This window comes from Bombina bombina, chromosome 5 (assembly GCF_027579735.1).
Source record: "Bombina bombina isolate aBomBom1 chromosome 5, aBomBom1.pri, whole genome shotgun sequence".
Taxonomy (NCBI): Eukaryota; Metazoa; Chordata; class Amphibia; order Anura; family Bombinatoridae; genus Bombina; species Bombina bombina.
Genome location: NC_069503.1, coordinates 465,155,714 through 465,180,156, shown reverse-complemented (window position 1 = coordinate 465,180,156; position 24,443 = coordinate 465,155,714). Strand labels below are relative to the sequence as shown.

The 24,443-nt window shown below is 39.9% G+C and overlaps 1 protein-coding gene across 1 annotated transcript in view; it reads right to left on the bottom strand.

Annotated features, from left to right (window-relative positions):
• ULK4 (unc-51 like kinase 4) overlaps nt 1-24,443 on the bottom strand; it is a 1,503,227-nt gene that overhangs the window by 1,278,470 nt on the left and 200,314 nt on the right. The window contains exons 15-16 of the mRNA XM_053714343.1: nt 17,384-17,556; nt 13,011-13,057 (exon numbers count right to left, since the gene is read on the bottom strand). Coding sequence (XP_053570318.1) covers nt 13,011-13,057; nt 17,384-17,556 — 220 coding nt within the window. The remainder of the gene's footprint in view (nt 1-13,010; nt 13,058-17,383; nt 17,557-24,443) is intronic.

Here is a 24,443-nt window from a genome sequence, read left to right as displayed (position 1 = left end):
CTTGCACAATTTTTCTGGAATGACCATCACAATCATCCAGAGTAGATAACACCTCCTTAAGCAGTGCACGGAGATGCTCTAATTTAAATTTAAATGTCACAACATCAGGTTCTGCCTGTTGAGAAATTCTACCTGAATCTGAAATTTCCCCATCTGACAAAACCTCCCTCATGGCCCCTTCAGATTGGTGTGAGGGTATGACAGAGCAATTATCATCAGCGCCCTCCTGCTCTACAGTGTTTAAAACAGAGCAATCGCGCTTTCTCTGATATGCAGGCATTTTGGATAAAATATTTGCTATGGAGTTATCCATTACTGCCGTCAATTGTTGCATAGTAATAAGCATTGGCGCGCTAGAAGTACTAGGGGCCTCCTGCGTGGGCAAAACTGGTGTAGACACAGAAGGAGATGATGTAGAACTATGTCTACTCCCTTCATCTGATGAATCATCTTGGGCAACTTTACTATCTGTGGCAGTACTGTCCTTACTTTGTTTGGACGCTATGGCACAATTATCACACAATTTTGAAGGGGGAGACACATTGGCTTCCATACATACAGAACATAGCTTATCTGAAGGCACAGACATGTTAAACAGGCTTAAACTTGTCAATAAAGTACAAAAACTGTTTTAAAACAAACCCGTTACTGTCTCTTTAAATTTTAAACAGGGCACACTTTATTACTGAATATGTGAAAAACTATGAAGGAATTGTTCAAAATTTACCAAATTGTGTCATAAAGCATTCAAAGCATTGCACCCCAAATTTCAGACCTTTAACCCTTAAAATGAGTTAACCGGAGCCGGTTACAGATTTAACCCCTCTACAGTCCCAGCTACAGCCTTTGCTGCGACTTTACCAAACCCAGGGGGAAATACGATACCAAATGAAGCCTTCTAGGGACCTTTTCAACTCCTTCCATACCCACACACATGCAGCTGCATGTCCTGCTCTCAAAAGTAACTGCGCAATAATGGCGCGAAAATGAGGCTCAGCCTACTACAGTGAAGGCCCTTCCTGACTGGAAAGGTGTCTAAACCAGTGCCTGACGTAAAAAAACGTTCCCCAAAGTTTATAAGTGTGAGTGCTGTATAAAATGCCCAAATAAAGCAATCGATTTTGCCCATAAAAGTGTCTACCAGTTTTATAGCCCATATTAAGCCCTTTATTCTGTTTGAGACTAAGAAAATGGCTTACCGGTCCCCATGAGGGGAAATGACAGCCTCCCAGCATTACACAGTCTTGTTAGAAATATGGCTAGTCATACCTTAAGCAGAAAAGTCTGCTAACTGTTTCCCCCAACTGAAGTTATTTCATCTCAACAGTCCTATGTGGAAACAGCAAACGATTTTAGTTACTGCTGCTAAAATCATATTCCTCTCACAAACAGAACTCTTCATCTTTTTCTGTTTCAGAGTAAATAGTACATACCAGCACTATTTTAAAATAACAAACTCTTGATAGTAGAATAAAAAACTACAACTAAAACACCACATACTCTTCACCATCTCCGTGGAGATGCTGCCTGTGCAACGGCAAAGAGAATGACTGGGGTGGGCGGAGCCTAGGAGGGACTATATGGACAGCTTTTGCTGTGCTCTTTGCCATTTCCTGTTGGGGAAGAGAATATTCCCACAAGTTATGGATGACGCCGTGGACCGGACACACCAATGTTGGAGAAAAGACTTTACGAAGTTTACGTAAGTCGTTTTGCGGTAAGGCCAAAGAAGTGTGCGGTCACCCTAAACCTGCAAGACTCGTAATACCAGCGGTAGTAAAAAAGCAGCGTTAGGACCTGTTAACGCTGCTTTTTTACCCTAACGCACAACTCGTAATCTATTCGCCTGTGTGCTAAAATATCTTTCTCAACATGTTTTTATCCATGGTCTCTTTAAACAACGAACTATCCTCGAGAAGAATAGTTGTCTTCTTCGCGAGCGTAGAGATAGCCCCATCCACCTTAGGGATGGTCCCTCACAGCTCAAGCTGAGAGTCCGGGAACAGTTTTTTAAAGGAAAAAGGGGAAAAGGACGAACCTAATCGCTCCCATTTATTCTTAATAATATTTGCCATCTTAAAGGGAACCGGGAAAGACTGAGGTACTACCCTGTCCTCGTATACCTTGTCAAGCTTAGGAATCGCAGGTTATTCCGGTATCTTAGGTTCCGGAACCTCCAGAGTAGCAAGCACCTATAACCAGGCTCCTCCGCCTTCAGAGGTTTAGATGACACAGACTCCGACCCAGAAGGGGCCTCCTTCGAAGAGTCGGAGTGGGCCTTGTCATCATATAGAGCCTCTGGATCTTCCATCAGTGTGGACAAACGCTGGGCCGGGCAGCTATTATAAACCCTACGCTTGCGCTTAGCAGAACGTGGTAAGGCATGGATCACTTTTGAAACCGCCGATTACAGTTGGTCCGCAAAGTCTGACAGCCAACTTATCTCTCCCGAAGGAGTAACAGTTGGACCCTGGGGCACTGCATGTGCAATCAGAGATGAATGTAGGGAACGCATCTCCCAGGACGAAGAACCCTCAGGTGGACGGCTCAGTAGTACTAGCCATCAGTTTACATTTAGATGTTGTAACTTTATCAAGGCATGTGGAACATAGTTGAGCAGGCTGATCTACCAGAACCTCCTCACAATAAACACAGGAATAAAACTTTGTTAAGGAGGGAGAGCCCTCTAACGTGTCAGAGTCCTCCATCGCTTGCACTTTTGGGTAGACTAACAACTTACAAAAAGGCACTTTATACCACCAATGGCCGGGGCCCTCACCACCTCCTAGGACCCGGACTACAGAAACCGCTACATCTCCTGCGCCACAGATCAACAGAGAAGGATAGACACACCAAGTCACATGGAATGCCTGGCAGGAACGCCCCTGCACTAGGGAAAAAATGCACCAAAAATGGCCGTGCAAGATTCCCACAAGTAACCTGAAAGTTCCACTCATTGCCAGAGCCTTATCTCGCACATAACACATCATTGACACAATAAACAATATTGTGTATAACCCCCCCCCCGTTCAATAATCCCCCTTCCATGAATATTAACCCTTGATTCTGTAAAGATAAAAAGGCGCCACAATGTGACCCTGTTTTCTATGTTATCATTATTAATAAAAAAAAAAAATGAAACGATCTTACCAGAATCTACGCCGTGGAACAGGAACACGGCCCTTCAAGTGTGACAGGTTAGTAGCCTCGCTCCTGACAAGGACTTGAGTGTAGAAAGCAGGCAGCGAAACTCATCAACGCTGATTGCTTATTGAGCTGTTAATATGAGTCAGGATGGTTTCGCAGAAAGACTCTACCTGCATCTCTGGACTCTAACTTTCAGCCAAGGCTCTCACTGAAAGGCTGACAGGACTACTTAAAATTCCAGTCCCAATGTGAAGAGTACTATTCTCCATAAGAGACTACTCCGAAACTCCGGCACTCCTCTGCCATTCTCCTGTGACGAAAGGCAAAGAATGAATGGGGGATGAGGGAAGTGGGGGAGGTATTTAAGCCTTTGGTTAGGGTGTCTTTGCCTCCTCCTGGTGGCCAGGTTCTTAATTCCCAAAAGTAATGAATGAAGCTGTGGACTCTCCTCCCCTTTAGATGGAAATAGCAGATTGCCCAACCTCCAAGACAGAGGACACTCTCCAGGCAATCCAGGCCGCCAAGCCTACTCACAGATCTCAAAGGGGGAGAGGCACAGAACCTATTAAAAAAAAAAAAAAAGTCCACTCTCACCCCCAAGACCTGAGGATGAACAACAGATCTCAGATCCTACACCTAGCCAGACCAGCCCAAGCAACAGCAGATCTGAAAGCAAGGGAACCAAAAGGAACCCCAAGACTGGGCCCCAAAAGAGTGGAAGAATGGAAACAGCCACTTTAACCTAAGGACAATCGAGTAGGCGTTAGACCCAAGGAGATCTAGCAAAGCCACCTGACTAAGTCTCAATGTGGAGCCAGCAGCTCCCCAGATGGAAAGTAACAACTCAAAGAGCAGACCAATACCTGAACCAGATAAAACATCTGTTCCAACCTCCCGAACACAGGAGAGGCCCCTAAAAAATTAACCACACCTCCGTAAGGAGGACAACGACCCCCTGAAAAGGAGAGCGTCGATAAACACCTGCCCATAAGACAGGAAGTCGTAGCCTGGGACGAAAGGCAAAGAATGACTGTGGGATGAGGGAAGTGGGAGAAGTATTTAATCCTTTGGCTGGGGTGTATTTGCCTCCTCTTGGTGGCTAGGTTCTTATTTCCCAAAAGTAATGAATGCAGCTGTGGACTCTTTCCATTTATGAAGAAAAAGGTGCTAAGATATTATAAGCTGTGCAACACTCAAAAACGGAAGTGAAATCCGTTTGTTCCAAGCCAAAAGCACACAGTCTATAAGCCCAAAAACTCTCACATTAAAACAGTTATAAATAACCCCTAGTTGTTAAAATTATCTCCCTGAAGGAGATATTAACCCTTGATCCTATCAAGGCATAAAGGAGCCACACTGTGACCCTGTATAGCAAAAGTATACATATAAAACGGTCTTACCCTCTAGGATCCATGCTGTGGAACAGGCACAGCCTCTGCTCTGACATGGACTTGAGTGTGTAACAGCAAGTAGTGAAACTCGTCAACACTGATTGCTCAGGAGCTGTTCGGCGACAGGCTGGATGGATTTTCAGAAAAACGTTCCCTTCATCTCCAGACTCTAACTTTCATCAATACTCTTACATAATTACTTAAAATTCCAGTCCTTTCTTGAAGGGAACATACCCATTACAGGACTATCCAAATCTTCTGACACTTCTCTGCCACCTCCTATAGTGACGAAAGGCAAAGAAGGACTGGGGGATAGAGAAAGTGGGAAGGATATTTAAGCCTTTGGCTGGGGTGTCTTTGCTTCCTCCTGGTGGCCAGGTGTTGTATTTCCCAACAGTAAGTAATGAAGTCATGGACTCTCTCTGCCTTATGGAAAGAAATAGTAACTGTTTAAACTAATTAAATCTTTGCAAAAGACAGAAAAAGATAGGAGAAATTTCAAAATTTGCTTTTCCACTCTAATACTGCCATCTAATGTTCATTTATTCACACTGCAAGACAAAACAAAAGATAGGAAATAAAAACCAAAAAGACAATGATAATGATAATAGCTTATTGTAGAGAAGTAAAATAAAAAAAATCCTAATAAAACAGCCAACCATTACCTATTTCCCCCTTAAATCACTGGAACACTCATAAACAGAACCTTTGATTAATACTACAAATTTCACCATCAACATCTGATCCCTCTGAAAAAAGATTATTCCTCTTTTCCAAACAGAGCAGATTCCTACAACAAAAGTCCTCTTGAAAAGCTACTGCTAACAGAAGACATATCTTTACTACTGTCAAATCTTCTATAAAGACAAACTACATTTACAAATGGATACAAACTTAAATGATTTTAGAGTAGAAAACATATAACAGGGTAGTGATTGCTTAAAGGGACAGTACACTGTAAAATAGTTTTTATATTAAAGGGACAATAAACACATTTTTTTTTCTTTAATGATTCAGATAGAGCATGCGATTTTAAGCAACTTTCTAATTTACTCCTATTATCAATTTTCTTCGTTCTCTTGCTATCTTTATTTAAAAAGCAGGAATGTGATGCATAGGAGCCGGACCCTTTTTGGGTTGAGAACCTGGGTTATTCTTGCTTATTGGTGGGTAAATGTCAGCCTCCAATAAGCAAGCGCTATTCATGGTGCTGAACCTAAAATGGGCTGGCTGCTAAGATTTACATTCATGATTTTCAAATAAAGATAGCAAGAGAAGGAATAAAATTGATAATAGGAGTAAATTAGAAAGTTGCTTAAAATTGCATGCTCTAGCTGAATCATGAAAGTAAACAATTGGGTTCAGTGTCCCTTTAATGTACTTTCAATGACTTGTTATACCAGCTGCATAGTATAAAATGTATGAGAAATTGCATTTTCAGGTTTATTTGTGTATATGAAGTAGCTGGTTTTGTGCTTTTAAACCACAGCCTATTACAATAGGTTGAGTTTCAGATAATATCAGATCTCATTATGTTATTTCTTTGTTTACATACTTACATATATTATATTTGTCTGGAAAACTAAAGCTCAATACATAGAGAGAACAATGGAAAATTATCATGCTATTACTTAACTATCCTGCACCCCACTGGGAGTGTAATTTATTCTCCTGGCTGTATTTAGTTAGGCTATTCAATAGCTGAGACTCCAGTATCAAAAGTTTCAGTATAGGTTGGGAAACCACAAGCTAAATAAGCTATTTCAAAGATGAGTAATGCACTACTGGGAGCTAAAAGCCAAAGACAAGAGGCATATATGTGCAGCCACCAATCAGCAGTTTCTGAGCCTACCTAGGTATACTAGTATAGGTATAGAGTATGAAAAAAAAATTAGATGATAGAAATAAATTGGAAAGTTATTTAACCCCTTCATGCCGTTAGAACATTCCATGTCATCCTAACAAGATCGGACAGGGAGGCGTACCTAGCAGCGTAGGCGGTCCACCATAATCACATGATCACATCAACAATCGCATAATTTCATTTTTACAGCAAGTGTATAAAGCAGAAAATTTGTTTTAGAGATTTTCTTTTCTCCTATTCCTTCCCTGTTTTCCTTTCTTTCCTCTTTTCCTTTCCTTGTTTCTTCCCCTTTCCTTTTCCCCTCTTCCCTCTTTTTTCTTAATTCAATACCTCCAATAATAGAATAAAAACAAAAAGGCCCAATTCTATTGGAAGAGTACTAATTGTTGGAGGGTGTCATAAAAGGTTTACACCACAAGATGGCAAAAGAGACCAATAAATTCCCTGCTTATAGCTGTAAAAAGCACAGAATGCAGGAATATTGCTTGTATGTGCAGAAAAAGGATCAGCACAATATGTTGTAGAGACTATGAGGTACAATACATGATATTCAAATAATATTTTGCTTAAAGAGAGTTGAATCCTTTAAGTAGAGTTATTATTCAATACAGCAGTATAAGGATGCACCACTTCACACACACAAGTAATAGGCAGACGAGTTTCAGACCCACTGCAGTTAGACAGATACAGATATGTTGCTCACCACTGCTCCCCCCAATCTGTGTGCATCTGTGTGGTCTCCAAATATTCTGATATCCTAAATAGCACGGTAATGCGGGCCAGCTCCTCTAGGACAGTTAGTAAACCCGGTGATATCCCCTGGTGTGGGAGCGGGATTAAGTGTAGGCCACATTACCATATGGCGGTTCACGTGTCCAGGTATTGCGGTGGTACAACCAGGGATTAGGGCCGATGGTAAGTCCTTCACAATAGAGCAGTCAGCTGGCGATGGCCCACGCAGGGTCACCCAGCAAGATGCAGCTGTGGGATTTGTTGGATGGCAGCGGTGTGGTAGCAAAACAAGGAGTTTTATGGGGTATCAGCGCCGGAGCTCCTGTTTTTTGCTTCCATCTACAAGTCCCGCCCACCAGAGGTCCAACATACATTTATTTAAAGATAATTTTTTTAACAAACATTGAAAAATGTTATTATTAACTCACGTTAGCTTATTTATGGCTAACATTTTAGCTGGGTGGTCAGAAAAATCAGCCGGGTGGTGCACTCACTAAACAGGGCGTGAAGAGAACACTGTAACTGTTTAGTTCTGCATAGGAAAACAACTCTGCAATATAGTTTTATTATTCATGTTGCCACATTTTCATGTAATTTAGCTCTGAAAAGTATTTCCCTAATTGACTTTAACAGATAACAATTGCAAAACAATGCACTTTACACTAACAGATCGTCACTAGCTTTGTTATCTGCTGACTAAAGCCCAGATTTGCTCCTCCCAATAAGACAAATGGTGGGTGGAGTTTGGCGGCTGAAAAACAATTGCAGCAAACAATGTTTGTTTTAAAAAATATTTAGACTTGGCTGATATGTTATTCTACAGAAACACAAGAGATATGCCTTGTAATTACAAGTTGTTTACTGTGTAATATCTATAATTGTAGTACAATCCTCATGCTTAAAGGGACAGTCTATTCCAGAATTTGTATTGTTTAAAAAGATAGATAATCCCTTCAATACAGATTCTCCAATTTTGCAAAACCAACACTGTTATATTAAAGGGACATAATACTCATATGCTAAATCACTTGAAACTAATGCAGTATAACTGTAAAAAGTTGACAGGAAAATATCACCTGAGCATCTCTATGTAAAAAAGGAAAATATTTTACCTCACAACTTCCTCAGCTAAGCAGAGTTAGTTCTGTGTAAAAAATTATATCCAGCTGCTGCCTAGCTACAGGTAAAAAAAATGAAGAAATGAACAGCAGCCAATCAGCATTAACCGTGCTGAGGTCATGAACTCTTTTACTGTGATCTCATGAGATTTCACTTAACTTTCACGAGATTTCATAGTAAACGTCCTTAAACTGAACAGGGAAATAAGATGAGTGTGCACGAAAACCTACTCCCTTATCTGTCCCGGGACAGACATACTGATTTGCTGCTTAGAAGTCCTTAACAATGGGATGTGGCTACTGAGGAATTTTTGAGGTAAAATATCTTTCTTTTTTACATAGAGATGTTCAGGTGATATTTTCTAGTCCACTTTTTACAGCTATGCTGCATCACTTTCAAGTGTTTCAACATTTGGGTATCATGGCCCTTTAATACACTTTTTACTTCTATGATTACCTTGTATCTAAGCCTTTGCAGACCATCCCCTTATTTCAGTTCTTTTGAAAGACTTGCATTTTAACCAATCAGTGCTGACTCCCAGGTAACTCCACAGGAGTGAGCACAATGTTATATATATATGGCACACATGAACTATTGCTGTCTAGCTGTAAAAAAACTGGTAAGAGGCGACCTTAAAGGGCTTAGAAATTGGCATATGAGCCTCCCTAGGTTTAGCTTTCAACAAAGAATACTAAGAAACAAAGCAAATTTAATGATAAAAGTAAATTGGAAAGTTGTTTACAATTGCATGGCCTATCTGAATCAAGAAAGTTTAATTTTGACTAGTCTGTCCCGTTAAAATAGCTACCAGACTTCCAAACATATGAGGGCCACAGATCAGTATTTTAGAACGATTAAGGGCTACAATTAAATTTATAAATACACACAAATAATATATTTCCTCAGTATGCCCAGTGGAACAGGGCCTGCTTTAGGTAAGGTTGCAGGGTATCCGCTATCTGTTGTTCTCCCCTCCAGAAGGCTCTTTGGAGTTGTGGCACCTTGTTTATCCACCACCAGAATTCCCAAAAGACACACCTTTTTAATTTTGCTTTTTCTTTTTTTGTTTTGTTTCCTGGGGCCAAAAAAAAAAGGTGCAGAGAGTCCCATGTTGCCCATTAGCTGCCAGTTGGCCATTCCTGAATTAGACTCACTAGTCTACTAATCGAACACCTTTGTAATAGAGGGTATTTTTACTACAAGTTTTGAATTTGAAAGCAAAATTCTGACTTGTATAAAATATAGTAAATAATGAGATTGTTTTCATCTTGTTTCTTTTTCTGGTGTTTCTTAATACAACCAAGACCCTCTATCAAACATATTATCATTTATTTATATAGCGCCGCAAAATTCTGTGGCACTGGGTACAGACATAGGGGTATACAATGACAAGGGTTTGTGATGATACAAAAACATAGACTACAGATCTAGTAGAGGAGGAAGAGGGCCCTGCTCAGAAGAGCTTATAGTCTACAGGTTGAGGGTGCAGAGGCATAAGGTTTAGGGTAGCTTATCACATGGATTTTAGTTGCAACAGGGAGTCAAGGAAGTTCAAGTTTTAGTTAGGATGAAAAACAGAGGAATGGTAAGCCTCTCTGAATAGGTGCATTTTCATGGAGCATCTGAAGCAATACAAGGTTGGAGACCGTCTTATGGAGAGGGGTAGAGAGTTCCAGAGGAAAGAGCAGTGCAAAATAAATCTTGGAGATGGGAGAGGGACATAGAGATAACAGGAGAGGAGATTAGAGAGGAAATCTAGTTAGGAGTGAGGCTGTTGAGTGCTTTATAAGTTAGGTTTGATAATATAAATTGTATTCTGGACTGTATGGGGAGCCAGTGTAGAGACTGGCAGAGCAGCTGAAGTAGATTGGCAACTAAGGTAGATAAGTCTAGCTGAGGCATTCATAAAAGATTTTTGTTCTATTTACTCCAAAACATTGTGTTTATACCCATATCACCATGCTCCTCTGGCAACACAGTTACTATCTGTTTGGTGCATGTGCTGGTATGTATTGCTGAAGCACGGAACAGACCATTTGCAGCCTTGTGTTATGAGGCTAGTAAAATAGTAAAAGTCAGAGTGACATTAATGTAGGAGGACTCATATGTCACGCCATTCCTGCATATTTCAATGCTGCCTTTCTAGAGTGCAATTGAGACCAATCATATAGCTAATCTATTCAAATATTATCTTTCCACTATTATCTCTTGCTATGTGTTTAATCCCTATAAAATCTTACACATCAGAATCTAAACTACTGTTTGGCCGAAGGGGAGTGGGGTGCAAACGGAGCTTCTATCCCCTACCACTTTGACCTAGAAGTATAAATGAAGGCTCATTTAATCATTTTATTAAATGAGAGGTTAATTATTACCCTATGAGGCACATGATTGTATTAAGGGTAATCATGATTATCTGAAAAGATTATGCACAAGGGTACGGTTTAATGAAGGGTAGGGGGGCAATGTAAGAGCCTATATCATCCCTCAAAACAGAGAAGGACAATAAAGCCCATTTTAACAGGGACATTTAACACTAAACACATTTTATTAGCATAGTATGGAGGTAATTCCCACCCCTCTCTGGACATGGGTGCTGCCATGTTTTTTTTAATTATTATTATTTTTACTGAAATGTTTAGTTTTTCAGGCTTTTTACAGATCTGCTGAACTTTCATATACATTATACTAAGGTATGATAAACACAGATGCCTTAAAGTGAAGCTCCAATCTGATGAACTAGTGCACGGTTTCTAATAAACCTATTAAAAACAAGGGCACTTTAATCCATCAAAATTGACAGTTCACTGTTTTCTTCAAAAACGTACCTTTAAATCCTGGCAGCCGCTCCTGCACTTTCTCCGCCCGTTGCAAGCAGTCTTTGTGGGTCCAAAATGACGAATCCGGCTCCCTCCAATCACAGCGTTCCATCAGGCCAAGATTTCCCTTGGGGGGAAGCTGTGATTGGAGGAAGCTTGATTCGTCATTTCTGACATCTGCAGAGGCTTCCGACGGCCAGGGGAATCTCTGGAGCGGAATTCAGGATTTAAAGGTAAGTTTTTGAAGAAAACAGTGAAATGTCAATTTTGATGAATTAAAGTTCCCTTGTTTATAATAGTTTTATTAAAAACCGGGCACTAATTCATCAAAATGACCCTTGCACCTGGGCTTACAGCCTAAGTTGTACTATGCAAAATAAAATATTTGATATTACAATCTCAAGGTGTTACTGTCCTTTTAACAGAAAAGGATGTGCAACCAGAGAATATTATATATGACTTCTACCACTAGAGGGCACTGTTTGATCAAATATTTTAATATTTTCACCCTTTTTTTATTTTATTCATGTAAATTAAGCAGGGTGGAAATATTCAGGGATTCTCTGCTTTACATACAGAATACAATATTTACAAATCAATAAATAATTAAGTTAACTTTTGATACTATACTGACTTCAGCTCAGGGACCAAACACACTTTCCTTACTTCCATATGTCTCTTTTGTTAAATATAAAAGTATAAACTTGATTTATTCAAATGTTCACATTTTTAAACATTTTTTTTACTAATTGTCACCTATTACACAAATTCAAATACAAATTGTCCTTTTAGTTTTAACCCCTGCCCTGTGAAAGAATCTTATTAAAATACTACATTTTTATAAATAATGATTATATACACGGTATCCCAATGTTTTAAGTATTGAAAGGCAACCTAAATATATATTGTTATTTCCCAGTGAGTCTTCTAAACAAATCAAACATTTTCTGAATAACCCACACAAATTATATATTGTTTTTGGGTTTTTTAGACTGTATACAGTATTTGTGTTATTATTTAAGCAAATAGCATTGGAAAAAGCCAAGTGCAAACTGTTGCTAATGTCATCAAATTACTAAAGTGCCATCAATTTGGAAGAGTGCCCCATAAAGGCTTTTTGGGGTAAAAAAGAAACAAGTGTGCAGAAATAAAAGACCACAAAAAGGGGATCACTGGCTATACAGTAAAACTTCATATATTTAAGACTTGTCCACTATAAAATAAACATTACTGGTGATCCCTAAACAAAAGAATTGTTGTTTTTTTTCTGAGCCTATAAAATCCCTTCCCCAGAAAAATAACGTTGTGCTTTTTACGTTTTTTTTTTTTTTTCTTCTCATTTTGGGAGGGTGGTGGTGGTGATTCTCTTTCCAATGAGGGGTTTAGGAGGTTGTGTGAAAGGTATGAAAATTCTCTACCCATCCAGCTCCCTTCAATACTGGTCACTTCTGTGTTCCGCCCCTTCTGTGACATCACCGCACATGCTTGTGTCAAAGTAACTGGCATTTAAATTAAGGCCCTGGAGTTCACTCTACTATATACCAACTTGTATCGCTATAGAGCACCAAGATCTGTATCATATTGATGAATACGGTTCACCATTCAGACACAGGCAGCAATGCACATGACTACGAATCATCATACGCATACTAAGGATTAAGATATAAAACCTTTTTTATTTCCTACTTTTTATTAACATTAATTTTGGTTCCAACTACCTCAGTTACACTCTGTCAGGTCACTGCACCTATGGAATTAGGTATCTCCGGTTTTCTTCAAAATGCTGCAAATTGCCTAAGATATTTGATCCTGTAACCTAGGTTAGAGGATTTGCTTTTTGGCCTCTTTAGGGAGCGGGGGACAATGCACAATTTTTACACAAATTAAATGTGTTTAATGTCCTTTAATAAAAACAACATATATATAAATAATACTTACACATCCAACTTTGACACTACCCTTAACTGATGTATCAGCAATGGGAACTAGAAGAGAAAAAATATATCATTTAAATTCAGAGGTTAAAAACTACTACTAAAAAAAAAAAAAAACATTAAAAATTGCATTAATTAGAGGACCACATTAAAAGTTTAAACATTAAAATATTTAATAGACACTGAATTGTCAAATCACTCATCACTCTTTGTGGATTTTGCAGCCTATTAAAATGTATGTGCAAAAGGAAACTGTAGTGGACTCCTTATACTTGGTGGGAGGTTGAATAAAGTTTTTAATGTTATAACGGTCACTTTAAAATCAGAATCTAATTCCTTAGTATGTAATGCTTGCATCTGCAAAGGAGCTAAAGGCAGTATATTTGCATAATTTATTTTGCCCCTTTTCATGTAACTGTGACAATTGAGTAATTTCTAATTCACAGAACAGGAAATTAACCATGCTGACCTCCCAAGGTTGACTCTGCTAATTATGTCTCAAATTGGCTTTCTTAGATAATAACTGCAAGACAATGCATTGTATACTAATTTTATGACAGTGGCTAGCCTTGTTGTCGGTGGACTAAAGCTCAGATTGGCTCCTCCAAATAAGGCAAATGTGGGTGGAGTTTGGCTACTGAACAATAATTGCAGTAAAAAGGATCTTAAAGGGACACTGAACCCAATTTTTTTCTTTCATGGTTCAGATAGAGCATGCAATTTTAAGCAATTTTCTAATTTACTCCTATTATCAATTTTTCTTCATTCTCTTGCTATCTTTATTTGAAAAAGAAGGCAGCTAAGGAGCCAGCAAATTTTTGGTTCAGAACCATGGACAGCACTTGTTTATTGGCACTGTCCTATCAGCAAGGACAACCCAGGTTGTTCACCAAAAATGGGCCGGCATCTAAACTTACATTCTTGCTTTTAAAATAAACATACTAAGAGAATGAAGAAAATTTGATAATAGGAGTAAATTAGAAAGTTGCTTAAAATTGCATGCTCTGTCTGAATCACAAAAGAAAAAATGTGGGTTCAGTATCCCTTTAATTTGTTTAGAAATTGTTAAGCCTTGGCTGATATGTGATTCTATAGCAGGGTTTTTTAAAGTCTTAGGCGGTGGGCCTCCCCTCTAACAAAATTTACAAGACAGTGCCCCACCCCCCCCCCCCACCCCCAATAATAGATGTTACTTTATGTAATTTACTTTTAGTTTAAATTTGGGAAATTTACATCTGATCCAGGGTTCACACAGCTCTCAAAAGCCGATTCTGTTTAACCAAAACCGTGCTTCAGTCACGTTTCAGTTTGTATGTTTGTTATTCCTGCTTTTCACGTAAGTTACTGATCTGAAATTTCTATGTTTTGCCAAAGTCAACTGCTGCTTGTGATTTCCCTAGGATAGGGCGCCTCACACTGTGAAGACTACAGTTCTATAGCAACACAACAGAAATGTCTTGAAACTACAAATTGTTTAATGACCATTCAATGAAGTACAATTGCATAATTAACAAGTGCATCAGAAAAAGACAATGATTTAACCCTTACTCTGAAATTCAAATAAGCAGTAGATTTTTTTTTCTGAGAAATTTATTTTTTCTCCCATTTGCCAGCCCCCTGTTTCATGGGACAGACATCAGCCAATCACAGACTAGTATACTTATACCCTGTGAGCTTGTACACATCCTCAGTATGATCTTGCTCCCCAGATGGTTTGTATATAAAAAGACTGTGCAAAATGTGATAATGAAAATAATATGGAAAGTATTAAAACTGCATGCTCTATCTGAATCATAAAAGTTTAATTTGACTTGCGTGTCCCTTTAAACAAATAGAAAACATCCCACTCAATCAGGACACAGTTCACCAATCACCGGCCATGCTTTAATTACTTACATTATTTTTGCATTTGCATTTCCCTTAAACAGTATTCCATGATTCATTTGCTTTGTTATTTTATAACCATATTCCATTGCTTAAAGGGTCATGAACCCCATTTTTCCCCCTTCATGATTCAGATAGAGCTTGTGATTATAAATAACTTTCCATTATACGTCCATTACCTAATTTGTTTTGTTCTCTTGAAATCCTTTTTTAAAAACGGATACCTAGGTAGGTCCAGGAGCTGCTGATTGGTAGCTGCACGTATATGCCTCATGTTATTGGCTCACCCAATGTGCTCAGCTAGCTACCAGTAATGCACTGCAGCTTCTTTAACAAAGGATACCAAGAGAATGAAGCAAATTAGATAACAGAAGTCAATTGAAAAACATGTTTGGGCTTCATGTCCCTTTAAGAAGTAAATTAGGCAATGTTAGTAAACTTTTCTCTCTGGTTTGTACGAGGTTGCTTGGGTACCCAAAAATGACTCTGTGAAATTGGTTGAAAGGTAAAATGAGCATGATTGGCTAGTTAGTAAGAAATTCTTGATTTAAAGGGATATGTTTTTGTCAGCAATGTGAAAGGAGAAAATCATATAACAGATTTTCTTTTCTATTCAAGCTTTTAAGGCCATTCAGTCAGAGGTTTGAGGAATGTTTCTACCGCTGAAGCTCAGAGATATTTTCATGATTTTGCTATGCATCCATTTGTACTGTATTATTATTATTATTTGTTTGTAGAGCTCCAGCAGACTGTGCAGCACTAATATATATACAGTATATAAGGTTACACAAGGATTCTCTAATCTTCATAAAGGGATATGAAAATCAAATATTTATTTTGTGATTCAGGCAGAACATACAATAAAAAAAGTTTCCAATTTACTTCTATTATCAAATTTGCTTTGGTCCCATGATATTCTGTGTTGAAGAGATACCTAGGTAGGCGTCTGTAGTACTACATGACAGGAAATAGTGCTGCCATATAGTGCTCTTGCAAATGGATAACAATCTTGCAAAACTGCTGCCATATAGTGTTCCAGACACATACACGCAACTGAGCTTACATCTCTACTTTTCAACAAAAGATACACAGAGAACAAAGACAATTTGATGATAGAAGTAAATTAGAAAGTTGGTTGAAATTATAAGGTCTTATTCATGAAAGAAAGGGTTTTGGATTTCATGTTCCTTTAAACACTACATTTTCATAACCTTGTTTACAAAGCCAAAATACTCCAGAGACCAGCCTTAAAGGGATATGAAACTCTAACCTTTTCTTCCATGATTTAGATTGGATACCAAGAGACTGCAGCACATTTTATAAGTTGTATGCTCTATTTTAATAAGAGTAACAAGGCACTACTGAGAGCTAGCTGAAGACATCGGGTGAGCCAGTGACAAGAAGCATAAATGTGCAGCCACCAGTTGGCAGCTAGCTCCCAATAGTGCGTTGCTGCATCTAAGCCGACTTAGGTATGCTTTCTCAACAAAGGATACCCAAAGAATAAAGTAAAATTGGTAATAGAAGTAAAGTGGAAAATTGTTTCAAATTGCACCTGAATTATGAAAGTTTCATTTTAAATTTACTGTCATTTTAACCACATAAGAGCATATGTTTTATAAAAGTGCCGTCCAGAATATACCCTCAATAACACAAATGCCAATTCATGAATTGGTTTTAAAATGATGCATTCTTTATTTATAAATAATTTCAGTTTCATTATTGACATAATTTTGAGTACATAGAAATAAGGAGAAATCGTGAGCACAACAAATATAAGATTCAGAAGCTAAAGTGAAGCATATGATACCATTAACCCCTTAATGACAGCGACGCTTACGTGGCTGTAATAGAGTAGGTCGCAGACCCACACTGTTAATGCCCAGGAAGACCCTTGCAACAGTCAACATACTGGGTACATCGCTGTCGTAAAGGGGTTAAAGCTAGGGATGGGCGAAAGCTTTGCAACATTCAAAAATTGAAACAAATTTTAACACATTCGTTTGTTTCGAATTTCGAATGTTTGCACAACATTCTAACCTTTGTTTAATGTAACAGTATTTCTATTGTTTTCTTTAAATATAATACTCAATTCAAATTTTTGTAATAATTCAATTCAAATTATGCAATATTCGAATTCGAATCTATATTGTAATAGTATCTCTAATGTTCTCTTTAAATGTAATATTCAAATTATGCAAAATTGAACTTCTGAATAGTATTTGTTAAATTGAATGCTACATTCAAAATTTCGAATGTGGATATTCGATTTCATTATGAACATTCGATAACGAAATTAACATTCAATTACTGAACTTAAATTGATTTTCATTCTTATCAACATTCAATTGTCCAAAACGAATGTCCACAGGATTATTCGTTCTACCAAACGAATTAGACTTTCAGCACATTCGCCCATCGTTAGTTAAATCTGTCCCCCAACAGGGTAAACTAAAAACATAACAGAGACAAATATTTTATTCTGTTACTCACAAGCTGAGAGTTGATTAGTCTGGTAGCAATTTCTTTGTGGCTGGCCACAGTGCACAAGTAACAGAGCAAATTGTGCTTAGCCTGTGACGTTGCTTTCTCCGAGTCAAGCACAGAGCATATCTGCGCTAGGAGGTTGTTCCAGTCCTGGTCCTTCAGAGATGTTAGTTTCTCAGCTGCAATGAACACAACATGATAAAGTTTATACAATGGACATCATTTTTTTTTTTATCAGAAATAATACTGCAATAAGTGATTAAATAAAAAGGCTATTTTAAATTTTGAAGATACATTTTAAATTTACTTCTATTATTAAATTTACTTTGTTTTTTGGTATCTTTTGTTGAAAAACATACCTAGGTAGGCTCAGGAGCAGTAATGCCCTAACTGGGAGCTAGCTGGTGATGTGATTGGTGGCTACACACATATCCCTAGTTACTAGGTAGAGCTGACATTAACTATGTGTGTAACAACTTTGCAAGGGTTAAACACTTAGTTATGTGCAAGCAATACTGTAATAATAATAAAATGCTCTAAATAGACCTCTTCGGGGATCGAACTTGCAACCCTCGGTTTGCTACAGTGCAGAGTAGCCACAGTGCATTAGTATGCTGAGCTAGCTGTCCAGCTAGCATAAGAAACTCCAGAAAAAAAACCTAAAAAGAGCACAAACACAGAGCAAAATAACCTGAGATACCGGGTAAGGCTAACAGAGACCCAACCAGTCTCATAGAAACAAGGGGAGGCAATGCCCAGACCCCAGAAATACAGAAACCCCAGGATAAGACCGGGAGTCTGAAACAGAGAAAGGATCGTCCCCTAACACAGTGCAGCCATCGCAAAAAGGTAGCTCAGCATACCGAAATATGCACGCTGCAGTCATCTAAAAATGACTCTAAAACTTAAAGGGACACTGAGCCCAAATTTTTTCTTTCGGGATTCAGATAGAGCATGATATTTTAAAGAGACAGTAAACACCAGAATTTTTGTTGTTTAAAAAGATAATCCTTTTATTACCTATTCCCCAGTTTTGAATAACCAACACAGTTATAATAATATACTTTTTACCTCTGTGATTACCTTGTATCTATGCCTCTGCAAACTGCCCCCTTATTTCAGTTCTTTTGACAGACTTACATTTTTAGCCAATCAGTGCTGACTAGGAGCTTCACGTGCCTGAGCTCGATGTTATCTATATGAAACAAATGAACTAACGCCCTCTAGTGGTGAAAAACTGTCAAAATGCTTTCAGATTAGAGGCAGTCTTCAAGAAATTAGCACATGAACCTCCTAGATTTAGCTTTCAACTAAGAATACCAAGAGAACAAAGCAAAATTGGTAATAAAAGTAAATTGGAAAGTTGTTTAAAATTACATGCCATATTTAAATCATGAAATTTTTTTTTATTTTTTTTTACTTTACTGTCCCTTTAAGCAACTTTCTAATTTACTCCTATTATCAAATTTTCTTTATTCTCTTGGTATCTTTATTTGAAATGCAAGAATGTAAGTTTAGATGCCGGCCCATTTTTGGTGAACAACCTGGATTGTCCTTGCTGATTGATGGATAAATTCATTCACCAATAAAAAAGTGCTGTTGAGAGTTCTAAACCAAGAAAAAAGCTTAGATGCCTTTTTCAAATAAAGATAGCAAGAGAACGAAGAAAAGTTGATAATAGGAGTAAATTAGAAAGTTGCTTAAAATTGCATGCTCTATCTGAATCACAAAAGAAAAAAATTGGGTTCAGTGTCCCTTTAAATACTTGCAGGGCAAGTAGAAAACAGCTGAAGATAGGATCCTTCAGATTGTTAAGTATCCACTAACCAGCGGATAACGTTGCAGGCTATCTAAGAGCTGCCAGTCCTTCCCACAAATCTTGAACTTGGAGAAAGGAGAAACCTCAAAGAGGCTTACCGTACCTTGAATGCTCCGAGGACTAAATAGCAGAGCAACAGATTTCAGATCCTGCTCCAACACCGGACCAGCCCAAGCGACAGACATGTCTGATAGACAGGGAGGACAGAAATACCCCAAACACAAGCCCCCAGGGAAAGGAAAGAAAAAGGGGGGACTCACCCACCCCAACAGAGCTTGAGTGCCAACCCAATCCGCTTCTCCAAAATAAGGCACTCCTAAGGAGAACCCCCTAGGACCTGGAACAGAGAAAAGTGCAATAGATCCGTAGGAAGACCTGTCACAACACTCTTAGACAGCCTCTACATAGAGAGATCAATTTCCAACAGGTGGAACAGAGGCCACAGAGCAGCAGATGCTGCCCCTTACAGAAATAAGCCACCTGATCCAACCTCCTACACACTGGGCAGGACAATGACCCTCCAGAGAGAGGAAGCCCCAGCTCATAAGGAAGACAAACTATCCCCTCAAAAGGGAAGGGCACAGATAAGAACAGCGTACATGTCCTCAAGAGATGAGGCCTTAGTATGATCAAAACACGGGCCGAATGAAAAAATCATCCAGACACCACAGTTGACCCAACGGAGAGAAAACTCCCCATGAAGAGGAGCACACTCCGTCCGAAGGACAAGTCAGGCCTTAATGTTTATAACCAGTACCCGAAGGTGGATGTGAACTCTGGCCTTCCTGCTTGCAAGCCCAATGAGCTAGCCCCTATGTCGCAACATAGGGTCCCTGAGAAAACTGGGTCGTCCCGAACCAGTCCACAGGATCATAATTCTCTAGACATTCAAGAAGGATCCAAGACAAGAACCATGAACAAAGAATTGCCCTAGAACAAACGACACCCCCAGGGAACACAAGATACCCCGTCTGAAGCAATCAGACCTCAGAGGGGCTAATAACCGAGAAACCCAGAGAACGGGTACAGGACTCACTCGTAATTTGCAGCCCAAAGGAAAAGAACACCCTTGCCCGGAGGTCAACACCCCCCCAACAAGGTGCTAGGCTGCGACAAAGTCACACAATTTCTCTAGAGCACAAAGGCCCCAAGGGCAACACAAGGGAAAGGAGAACGAGAGCAGAGTCACCCGAAAGAGAGAGTAGAAAAGAAAGGCTAGTCTCCATAATCCTTTCAGATTAACTTTCCAGAGGACCACACCCAAGGGAGAAGAATGCAAAGCATCCCAAACTCAGGCAGAAAAACATCCCCTAAGCAAAAAGCTTGGAAAAAGAGACAACACCTCCTATTGCCCCTGATATGGAGATGACTAACTCCCGAAGGAAGACAGAGCCTCACGGCCTTCACTTCTTAATTAAGCAACCAAAGCCGCCAGAAAAAACAGACAAAGTCCAGAAAGTCTTGACCCAAAGGAAGAGAACCTCTAAAAAGAACAAGTCCTAAAAGGACACTTCCAAAGAGACCATGAATAGCAAAACCGTAAGAACAGCGGTATGAAGGACCTAAATCCTCGGAAACGACTGAGCATGTCGCCGCAGATCTCAACGGAGTCCCGGCCCACTAGATTGAAAGGCGAATGAAGACTGAACCAATCCCTCATGCCCCTAAGCAACCACGGACCATCAAGTCCTCTCAGGATGCTAGTTGAAGCTTGTAAAATAATAGGTAAACAACACAATCATATTGTGATCTCTAGGCGCCCTCACCAGACCAGCCAGACCTAAAAAGGCGCCATGTGTATGAACTAGGCCTCAAAGACAGAAGGATTTGTACCCAGTCAGGACCAGCCTGAAACCAAGGGCCCCAGCACTGTCAAGGCCACATAGAGTGTCCCCCGAGATGGAGTGTTAAGAACAGTCAGACAGACTTTTGAAAACAGTGTGACCACAAAATCGCGAGTATCAATTCCAGAGAAGAAAGTTCTTGAAGGAAACATCACACTAAAACATGAGCTTTAGACCAAATAAAAATCATCCTCACTGGATGAAAATAAAAGATAAGGCAACCCGTAGGTTATCGCCCAGGAAGAACGGATAGACCCGCAGGACCAGCCCAACAGGGGTCCGAGTCTTCCAAGCTCAGAACTGGAAAAGGATACACAAATAACAAAGACTATAAGAAGATTAATTCATTCCCTTATGTCTATGCATGCAAGCCAGTTGAATATTAAGACTGAGAATCCCCAGACCCATTAAGATTGGGATCCTCCAGCAACGCCAAAAATGTGCCTTAGTAGAACACGAAGGCGTGCCAGTCTATAATAAAAGGCGCAACATACCTCCGCCGGGACAAAAGAAAACACCAGCCCCGAAGGTTGACCCCCTAAGGCCTCAGGGGCAGTCGCTCCACCGGAGGGCTGAACTGGACCAGACGATCCCACGCCTGACAAGCCCTGGTTAATGGAACACGGACAATATCGTAAGCACACTCCCGGGAGGTGCAGATGCGCCAGCGCCAAAGATATGGCCATGCGGAACCGTGTTGTAACCTCCGGTGGGAACAGGCCACACTCCCTAGAAGGATAAGTAGTGTTTGGGTTACCTGCATGCGTAGTAAGAGTTGGTGGTAGGGAACTCATCTCGTGAGAAATAGAATCCCCAGAGATGGATGTCTCAGTGGGCACCTGATTCCCCGATCCCAAGAAACAGAGTACTCTAAAATGGCATTCGGAACATAACTGATGGGCATGTATCACAAGGGTCAATTCATATTCTTCGCAAAAAGTAATGTCTGAATCGGACACATCCGTCTCTAAAAAATCAGAATCATCCATAACTGGGACACTGAATAAAAAACAGAATTTATGCTTACCTGATAAATTACTTTCTCTTACGGTGTATCCAGTCCACAGATTCATCCTTACTTGTGGGATATTCTCATTCCCTACAGGAAGTGGCAAAGAGAGCACACAGCAGAGCTGTCCATATAGCTCCCCCTCAGGCTCCGCCCCCCCAGTCATTCGACCGACGGTTAGGAGAAAAAGGAGAAACCATAGGGTGCAGTGGTGACTGTAGTTTTACAAAAATAAATTTGAACCTGACTTAATTGCCAGGGCGGGCCGTGGACTGGATACACCGTAAGAGAAAATAATTTATCAGGTAAGCATAAATTCTGTTTTCTCTTACATGGTGTATCCAGTCCACGGATTCATCCTTACTTGTGGGATACCAATACCAAAGCTTTAGGACACGGATGAAGGGAGGGAACAAGTCAGGTAACCTAAACGGAAGGCACCACTGCTTGCAAAACCTTTCTCCCAAAAAACATAATTTATGCTTACCTGATAAATTCCTTTCTTCTGTAGTGTGATCAGTCCACGGGTCATCATTACTTCTGGGATATTACTCCTCCCCAACAGGAAGTGCAAGAGGATTCACCCAGCAGAGCTGCATATAGCTCCTCCCCTCTACGTCACTCCCAGTCATTCGACCAAGGACCAACGAGAAAGGAAAAGCCAAGGGTGAAGTGGTGACTGGAGTATAAATTAAAAAATATTTACCTGCCTTAAAAACAGGGCGGGCCGTGGACTGATCACACTACAGAAGAAAGGAATTTATCAGGTAAGCATAAATTATGTTTTCTTCTGTTAAGTGTGATCAGTCCACGGGTCATCATTACTTCTGGGATACCAATACCAAAGCAAAAGTACACGGATGACGGGAGGGATAGGCAGGCTCTTTATACAGAAGGAACCACTGCCTGAAGAACCTTTCTCCCAAAAATAGCCTCCGATGAAGCTAAAGTGTCAAATTTGTAAAATTTGGAAAAAGTATGAAGCGAAGACCAAGTTGCAGCCTTGCAAATCTGTTCAACAGAGGCCTCATTCTTGAAGGCCCAAGTGGAAGCCACAGCTCTAGTAGAATGAGCTGTAATTCTTTCAGGAGGCTGCTGTCCAGCAGTCTCATAAGCTAAACGAATTATGCTACGAAGCCAAAAAGAAAGAGAGGTAGCGGAAGCTTTTTGACCTCTCCTCTGCCCAGAGTAAATGACAAACAGAGAAGACGTTTGTCGAAATTCCTTAGTTGCCTGTAAGTAAAATTTTAGAGCACGGACTACATCCAGGTTGTGCAGTAGACGTTCCTTCTTTGAAGAAGGATTTGGGCATAAAGAAGGAACAACAATCTCTTGATTGATATTCCTGTTAGTAACTACCTTAGGTAAGAACCCAGGTTTAGTACGCAGGACTACCTTATCCGAATGAAAAATCAAATAAGGAGAATCACAATGTAAGGCTGATAATTCAGAGACTCTTCGAGCCGAGGAAATAGCCATTAAAAATAGAACTTTCCAAGATAACAACTTTATATCAATGGAATGAAGGGGTTCAAACGGAACGCCCTGTAAAACATTAAGAACAAGGTTTAAACTCCATGGTGGAGCAACAGTTTTAAACACAGGCTTAATTCTGGCCAAAGCCTGACAAAAAGCCTGGACGTCAGGAACTTCTGACAGACGTTTGTGTAACAGAATGGACAGAGCTGAGATCTGTCCCTTTAAAGAACTAGCAGATAAACCCTTTTCTAAACCTTCTTGTAGAAAAGACAATATCCTAGGAATCCTAACCTTACTCCAAGAGTAACCTTTGGATTCACACCAATATAGGTATTTACGCCATATCTTATGGTAAATCTTTCTGGTAACAGGTTTCCTAGCCTGTATTAAGGTATCAATAACTGACTCAGAAAACCCACGTCTTGATAAAATCAAGCGTTCAATTTCCAAGCAGTCAGCTTCAGAGAAGTTAGATTTTGATGTTTGAAGGGACCCTGTATCAGAAGGTCCTGTTTCAGAGGTAGAGACCAAGGTGGACAGGATGACATGTCCACCAGGTCTGCATACCAAGTCCTGCGTGGCCACACAGGTGCTATTAGAATCACTGATGCTCTCTCTTGTTTGATTCTGGCAATCAATCGAGGAAGCAACGGGAAGGGTGGAAACACGTAAGCCATCCTGAAGTCCCAAGGTGCTGTCAGAGCATCTATCAGGACTGCTCCTGGATCCCTGGATCTGGACCCGTAACGAGGAAGCTTGGCGTTCTGTCGAGACGCCATGAGATCTATCTCTGGTTTGCCCCAACGTCGAAGTATTTGGGCAAAGACCTCCGGATGAAGTTCCCACTCCCCCGGATGAAAAGTCTGACGACTTAAGAAATCCGCCTCCCAGTTCTCCACTCCCGGGATGTGGATT